Consider the following 7,910-nt stretch of genomic DNA (forward strand, 5'->3'; position numbering starts at 1 on the left):
GACTTGTGACTCTTTCAAGTTGAATCTGACGGTTGCTTCAGAAAAATACATATCTGTTAATCACCTTTCCCCAAGCTCCATAGAGTTGTTTAGTTTATTCCAGTCTCAAGAAGAGGGAAAGCCGGAAACGGAAATGCCTTTGACAACCTCCCAAAGAGGCTGCCATGGCGGCCAGGGAGGAGGTGCTCGCTTTGCAGGCTGAAGTTGCCCAGCGTGAGGAGGAGCTGAGTTCCCTGAAGCGGAGGCTGGCGGCGGCTCTTCTGGCCGAGCAGGAGTCAGAGCGGTTGGTTCCGGTGTCTCCCCTGCCGCCGAAGGCCGCCCTGTCCCGAGATGAGATTCTGCGCTACAGCCGGCAGCTCGTGCTGCCTGAGCTGGGCGTGCAGGGACAGCTGCGCCTGGCGACCGCGTCCGTGCTGGTCGTGGGCTGCGGGGGGCTCGGGTGCCCACTGGCGCAGTACCTGGCAGCGGCCGGCGTCGGCCGCCTGGGCCTTGTGGACTACGACGTAGTAGAAGTGAGCAACCTGGCCCGTCAGGTGCTGCACGGCGAGGCACTGGCCGGCCAGGCCAAGGTCTTTTCGGCTGCCGCTACACTGCGCCGTCTCAATTCGGCGGTGGAGTGCGTGCCCTACGCCCAGGCGCTTACGCCAGCCACCGCACTAGACCTGGTTGGCCGCTATGACGTGGTGGCTGATTGCTCCGACAACGTGCCCACTCGCTACCTGGTTAACGATGCCTGTGTGCTAACCGGCCGGCCCCTCGTGTCGGCCAGCGCCCTGCGCTTCGAGGGCCAACTCACAGTCTACCACTACGGCGGTGGGCCTTGCTATCGCTGCGTGTTTCCGCAACCACCTCCGGCGGAGACGGTGACCAGCTGCGCGGATGGCGGGGTGCTTGGTGTGGTTACCGGGGTCCTGGGCTGCCTGCAGGCGCTGGAAGTGTTGAAGATCGCTGCAGGTCTGGGCCCCTCTTACAGTGGCAGCCTGTTGCTCTTTGATGCCCTCGGAGGTCATTTCCGCTGTATTCGGCTGCGGAGGCGCAGGCCCGACTGTGCAGCTTGCGGGGAGCGGCCCACTGTGACTGATCTGCAGGACTACGAAAGCTTCTGTGGCTCCTCGGCCACCGATAAGTGCCGCTCCCTACAGTTACTGAGCCCAGAGGAGCGAATTTCTGTCGTCGACTATAAGCGACTTCTGGATTCCGGGTCACCCCACGTGTTGCTGGACGTCAGGCCTCCAGTGGAGGTGGACCTGTGTCGGTTGCCTCACTCCCTACACATCCCTTTGAAACTTTTGGAACGGAGGAATGCGGAGAGCCTGAAACTCTTGGGAGAAGCAATCCGGGAAGGGAAGCAGGGCACACAGGAAGGGGTATCTCTCCCCATTTATGTGATCTGCAAACTGGGCAATGACTCCCAGAAAGCCGTGAAGATCCTGCAGTCCTGGACAGACTTAGACTCTTTAACAGTTCGGGATGTTGTGGGAGGCCTCATGGCCTGGGCTGCCAAAATCGATGGAACGTTTCCGCAATACTGAGATGGCCGGTAGAGTCTGACCAGCGAAAGATGTGTGTTGTCATGTTACCTAAAGTTTTTTTGCCTTTATGAATGTATTTGCATTTTTTTTCAGTAATGTACGGAACAGCCTGGGATTCTCCAATATCTGCGGATAGGTGGACTTCTTTTTATAAGGAGCTTTTTAATTGTAACTTACTGGGTGATGTAGCAATTAAGGGGTTATAACACTGTTCCTCTGAACTGTCTTGTGTTTGCAGCACTTGGATGGTGTGTTGAACAGGTGGGATAGAATGTAAATGACAGGACTTTGTGTTTTGAACTGCAGGTCATTTGCGTGTCCTGCCTTTTTTTTTTTAAATCTCCCAATTAAAAAGCTCTTTAAAGTTGTCCATTTTATTGCTTGGAAAGGTGTAATATAGTTACTGAATTGATCATGGATGATATAGTTAAGATAAGTTTATTGTTTACTAAGACATTCTTTGCGTGTTATTTCTAATTCAAATGATGGAACATGCCCTAGAGAATTCAGTGTTTAAAATGTAAATTGTTAAAACATTAAAATGAAACTTAGCTGGGAAGTGGTCATTCGATTAAATATTTTCAGTTAATAGCCAAGTAAGATATTTACAGTCTAGCAAGATAGAAACCACCTTTGCAGCATGTCAGTTTCTTTTATAAATTGCTGTTGTTTTCTTAGACTTAACTTCAGGGTCCACCTTATGTGGACACATACAGAAATTTCTAAACTGTGTGGTTTGGCTTGCTTTGGAATCTTCAAGTCCCAAGTCCCAGCCTTCTGCCCTCCCCTGTCCTTTTGTCCCTGTCCAACCTGTTATTTTTATTTTTGTCTTTACTGTATGGCCAGAATGCCAAATACAATATTGAATTAAAGTGAAATAATGAACATTCTTCTCTCCTTTGCAGTTTCAGGTGAAGAACTTTGAATATTTAACCAATATTACTTGTTACTGCTCTACTGTAGATAAATACCTCCTATCAGAATAAATTAAATTCTGTATAGTTCTGCATTTTTATGTGCTTTTTTTCTTCTGTTAATGTTGTGAATTACATTTTTTTTATTGTGGCAAAAATACCCCCCACATAACATAAAATTCACCCTCCTGACAGTCGCCACATGTACAATACAATATTGTCAACTCTGTGCACATGCTGGGCACCAGATTCCAGAAGCCTCCATCCTGCATGACTGAGACTTTATACCCACTGAACAGCTCCCCGCCTCTCCCCTTTAATTTACCTTTTCTATTTTGATTTAATCTATTCCAGTGTTTTATAGCAGTATAAAATGTTGGTGTTTTTATGTTTGTGTACTTATTAAATAGCTTTTTCATGAAATGGCAGGTAGTATGCCCAACTTCCAACGTATTATGCAACAAAATTAAAAGCAAAAATTTGGTATGTGAGTATATAGTAGAGGCAAATTGAACAATCCATGATATATCAAAAGGGGGCCTCTATTCTCTAGCTGATTGTTGTGTGGCAGGCTATAATCATCAGAAATCACAGATGTAAATGTAAAATGTTTGTATCGCTGAGTACAATTTTTTTTTTTTTTTTTGCGGTACACAGGCCTCTCACTGTTGTGGCCTCTCCCGTTGCGGAGCACAGGCTCCGGACACGCAGGCTCAGCAGCCATGGCTCACGGGCCCAGCCATTCCGCGGCATGCGGGATCTTCCCAGACCAGGGCACAAACCCACGTCCCCTGCATTGGCAGGCGGACTCTCAACCACTGCGCCACTGGGGAAGCCCTCTGAGTACAATTTTTAAAGATTAAAAGCGTTGTGGGCCAGACAAAACCCTCTGCAGGTCAGAATTTCTCACCAGTTTGCAGCCTCTGACACAGACTCTTGTTTTATGATAAAAGGATGGTATTGTTTAATAATCAAATTCAAAATGAGACATCACTTTTTGAGTGTGAGACATATTATAGCTCATTTTGGAATAGGCATGCTTAAAGTATGATAGGCCTTTGTTATAAAGACAAAGCAGGTTTCTTATGACTGTTTCTCCCAAGGAGAGGTGGAAATAACTGACAGACCTGGAGAGGAGAACAAAGATGGCTGGCCTCTGTCACACTTCTTACTCCTGGGAAGTGAGCTAATTCTGATATATATCAGGAAACAATCAGGTGGACAGAGGAGGAACTAGTTCATTCTGTAAAGACAGATGTCCTAAAGTTAGGCAGATTTGCTAGTTCCTGCAAACCTGGTTGTCAGTGGGACAGGCAACAGAAGTTGACCCTGACTGATTGAGAGAAGGGCTTATTAAACTGATCTGAGGGCTTCCCTGGTGGCTCAGTGGTTAAGAATCCGCCTGCCAATGCAGGGGACATGGGTTTGAGCCCTGGCCCGGGAAGATCCCACATGCTGCAGAGCAACTAAGCCCGTGTGCCACAACTACTGAGCCTGCGCTCTAGAGCCCGCAAGCCACAACTACTGAGCCTGCGTGCCACAACTACTGAAGCCCACGCGCCTAGAGCCCATGCTCTGCAACAAGAGAAGCCACCACAATGAGAAGCCCGTGCGCCAAACGAAGAGTAGCCTCCGCTCACTGCAACTAGAGAAAGCCCATGCACAGCAACGAAGACCCAACATAGCCCAAAATAAATAAAATGTAAAAAAATTTTTTAAAAAAAGCTTTAAAGTGATCTGAGGTGCTTTTGAGAATTTGGGGGAACACTCGAAACTGTACTTCCAGGAACGATGCCCAAGACCATGCACAGAACTGACCTGAGAACTCTGTCTGTGCTGTGCCGTTCCATCTAGTACTAGAGGAAGCCGGCAGCACAGCCTCGCCAAACACTTGACTTGCCTCCATGCTCTTCCAGAAAGCGCAACACCTCAGCCACAGCCTAGGGGCCAGAGAGCAGAGTTTCTTTCCACCACTCTACTGAGTCAGTCTTATGAGGGTGTGTCTGGTAAGTAGAGCCTGGTCACATGCCTTCATCCTAGCTGCAAGAGCTGCTGGGAATTTGAGTTCCGACATCTACAGTAGGGAGGCTGAACTCATGACCTGGGATTTTTCTCAGATTAGGGAATGATTTTTCAGAAGATAGGCTGTTAAGAATATGACAAGTATCCATGACAGGACCCAGATCTTTTTATTCTTTGAAATTCTCTTTTCTCTTGTAGCTAGCATTTTACAATCAGATGGGATTTGAACCAGATAACTTTTTTCCTTTTCATTGAACATCAAGTGTACCAGTTACCATTCTAAGCTCTGGGATAAAGAAAGATGAACAAGAGGGAATTCCCTGGTGGTCCAGTGGTTAGGACTCTGCACTTCCCCTGCTGGGGGCCCGGGTTCAATCCCTGGTCAGGGAACTAACATCCCACAAGCTGCGAGGTGCAGCCAGAAAAAAAAAAAAAAAAGAGAGAGATTTCCTATTGCTATGGAGTTTACATTTAAATGGACAGGGGGAGACAAGTCAACAAGTAGGTTAGTGATAAGTGCTATAAAAGACAAAACTATGTGATGTATTGGAGTGGGGAGGGGAAGCTATTTTGGATAGATTCAGAGAAGGGTTGACATGAAACACAAAGCATGAGTGGTGAGAAGAAGCCAGTTAGGTCTGGGAGACCATCCCATACTGGAAGGAATACAAGTGGGAAGACCCTGAGACAAATAAACCTGTAATGTTCGAGAAACTTGAAGAGGCATGTCAGGCTGTGAACAGCTGGGGATAGTAGAACAAGGTGAGGTTTAGGGAGATAGGGAACGTACCATGTAGGTTGTAGACCATAATAAGGGTTTTTTATTTTAAGTAAAATAACAACATTTATTGAGCACTTACTGGTGATTTGGGATTTGAACCCAGGTGGTCTGGCTGGAGAGCCTGTGCCCTAAGCAGTATGCTATGCTGACTCTCAGTGAGAACTTTGTAATTGTTGTATATGTTTTCATTTTTGAAAAACAACCTATGCCCTGATAATTGCAGAATGGAAAGAGCTTGTATTTCAGATGCAACACAATTGTACTCTGATGCACTTGGTTTGCAGACCTCTCTCTAGGGAAGGAACCCCAGAGTGAAATCCCTGGGAGCCCTCTGACACACCTAGGCAGTAATATCCAGTTAATCAGGAGCCACTTTGGTCAGGGAGGGTGAGAAATAAAGTCTCAGCGTAAGGAGTCACAGCTAGTAAATAGAACGGTGGCCAAGGAGGGGGTCAAAAAAGGGCAGTAAGTCGCCTGAGAATGTTCCCATGGGAGATGAGGTGTGTTTTTGTTGTTGTTGTTGTTGTTTTTTAAGCTTGTTTATGTTTAATTAGCTGCTCCCTCCCACAGAAGCAGAGGGTCCCCTGGGAGCCTGAGGTCAGGTATGTGGCCCAGTTTGCTCTACCCAGGAGATTTCTTTATTTTCATAGGTGTATTTTCTCAGGGTTCCATATGTAACATGAGGTAGACCTGTCCAGGTAAGAGTAAAATCTCATCACTAGAAATCATGCACCTGCTGAAGATTCAAGATAATTCTGGAGTTGGTTGGGAATATTAGGAAGACTACTATGGTGCAGGAGTGGGAAAATATTTTGCAATAAAACAGTAAAAGGGGTTAATTCATACCTTTGATGAAATATAATTTCCAAAGCACTCAGGATGTGGGAGAAAGCTAATCAAATCAACCCAGAATTTGGGTGATAAATAGTATGTATACAGTTTACTATAATTCACTATGAAGTCCTATATATTGACACTGATTCTGGTTTCTAATCTTTAGTCCAATTATTCAGAATTTAAAAAACAATAAATTGTAACTTATCCAGGTGTTTTGTTCCTGACTATTAACGCCATCTGTTGGACACGTTGCTGAAGAAAAGGAAAGAGAAAAGGCTTATATTTTAAAAGTTCCCCTCTTGGTGGCACCTTGGTTTAAAAGGTGTCAGAGTAGGGTGACATTGATGGAAGATGTGTGGGGCATTATTTTTAATTAACAGTATTTTCCTTACCCAGTGCTTCCAGATGAGGGAGGCCTGAAACCAATTGGAATTTAACAGACCAAAGTTCAGGTGAGTTGAAACAGTTGACCCTCAAGTAGAAGAAATCTCCCAGGCAAGGCTTGCTATGTGTAAGAGCAAAGGGAAGCAGTGCCTTTACAATCTTGACTTGGTCATCTGCGGTAAGCTCTGAGTTGTCTACCCAACAGCCTTCCCACTCCCACCTCCTTTTTCCTGGCAGTGCTGAAAATGTCAGACTCCTTTCCCAGCCTCCCCTGCAGTTTTGGAAGAACCTGCACTTCTAAACAATTTATCCCATCAAATACAGTTCAAATCTGTCTACTTCTCACTGTCTCGACTGCTGCCACCCTAATCAAGCCATCTCTCCATCAAATGTATCACTTTTTAGGGACACACGCAGCATCAATCGCTCTGTGGAGCACCAAGAACCAAGTACCGCTCTTAGGTCTTAAGATAACGAAAGAGGTACCTGTGTACAGCAGGGACTGCTGGCCTCATAAATGTCCTTTTGGTAATCTTGAGACCTGTGAAGGAAAACAGGACTTTTAGATCACGTTTCTCTTAGTGACGTAATGAACAAGACTTATCTACTTTGTACAGAGCTCAAAGGGATTTGCAAACTCAGTAACTCCAGGGGCTAGGCAAGTAAAGAAATGAGTAAAGGTGGTCAGCTAGGGACCATGGTGAAGCAGAAACACAGGTCCCTTCGAAAGCCACTATACAGCTAGCTCACTTTGCCATACAGGAACGTGGTTACAGTGTTGACAAATGTTTCAGTGTTTTAAGAAAATCTGAGCATTTGGAGTTTTCCACGAGATCTCCTAATTTTAAAATGTTGAAAACAAAGTTTAAAATTCCAAAACTCTTTTCGCATTGAAGTATACGCATAGGAGGCTGAAGAGAGCCTTTAGGCTTAAACAGGAAAAACCAAACCAAACCAACCAACCAACAAAAAACCCAAAACGCATGATTTGCATCTTATTTAACTTTGTGGCCATGGATGTTACTGAGTGGTGGGAGACACCTAAAGCAGCTTTAACAGTTTGTTAACACCTGTAATTTGTGTTTTTCATTGTTTTTGTATTTATAAGCTAATCATCTTAGTTAAAGTTTTGAAGGAAAGTATACTTTTTGCTCATTTTAATGTCATGTAAGTTAATATGTAAAGTGGTTTGAGTGATGTTTTTCAAAGGACTGAGAAATTGGAATTGGGGAGCTGCATGTGCTATCAGTCAATATCGTTTGCTTTTCCTCGTATTCTGGTGAATTGGTGATTGAATGTAATTTTTTAGAAAAACGTACCTGCATAATAGAAAATCAGAGTGAAGATGGAAGAGTATAGGGACAGAAAGGAGAGTTTGCACTTGATACTTTGGGAGATTTGCACCTGTAGTGTTTTGGGCTGGATTAGACCCATAAATGA

The 7,910-nt window shown here is 45.1% G+C and overlaps 1 protein-coding gene across 1 annotated transcript; it reads left to right on the forward strand.

Annotated features, from left to right (window-relative positions):
* Window positions 1–164: 164 nt before the first annotated feature.
* Window positions 165–2,498, forward strand: MOCS3 (molybdenum cofactor synthesis 3; the record flags this gene model as incomplete). Its single annotated transcript, XM_082856974.1, has 1 exon — window positions 165–2,498. One exon carries the CDS (start codon window positions 165–167, stop codon window positions 1,530–1,532), a length of 1,368 nt encoding a protein of 455 aa, XP_082713100.1. The 3' UTR covers window positions 1,533–2,498.
* Between the last annotated feature and the right edge of the window lie 5,412 nt (window positions 2,499–7,910).

This window comes from Leucopleurus acutus (genome assembly GCF_964270905.1).
Source record: "Leucopleurus acutus genome assembly, chromosome: 16".
NCBI lineage: Eukaryota > Metazoa > Chordata > Mammalia > Artiodactyla > Delphinidae > Leucopleurus > Leucopleurus acutus.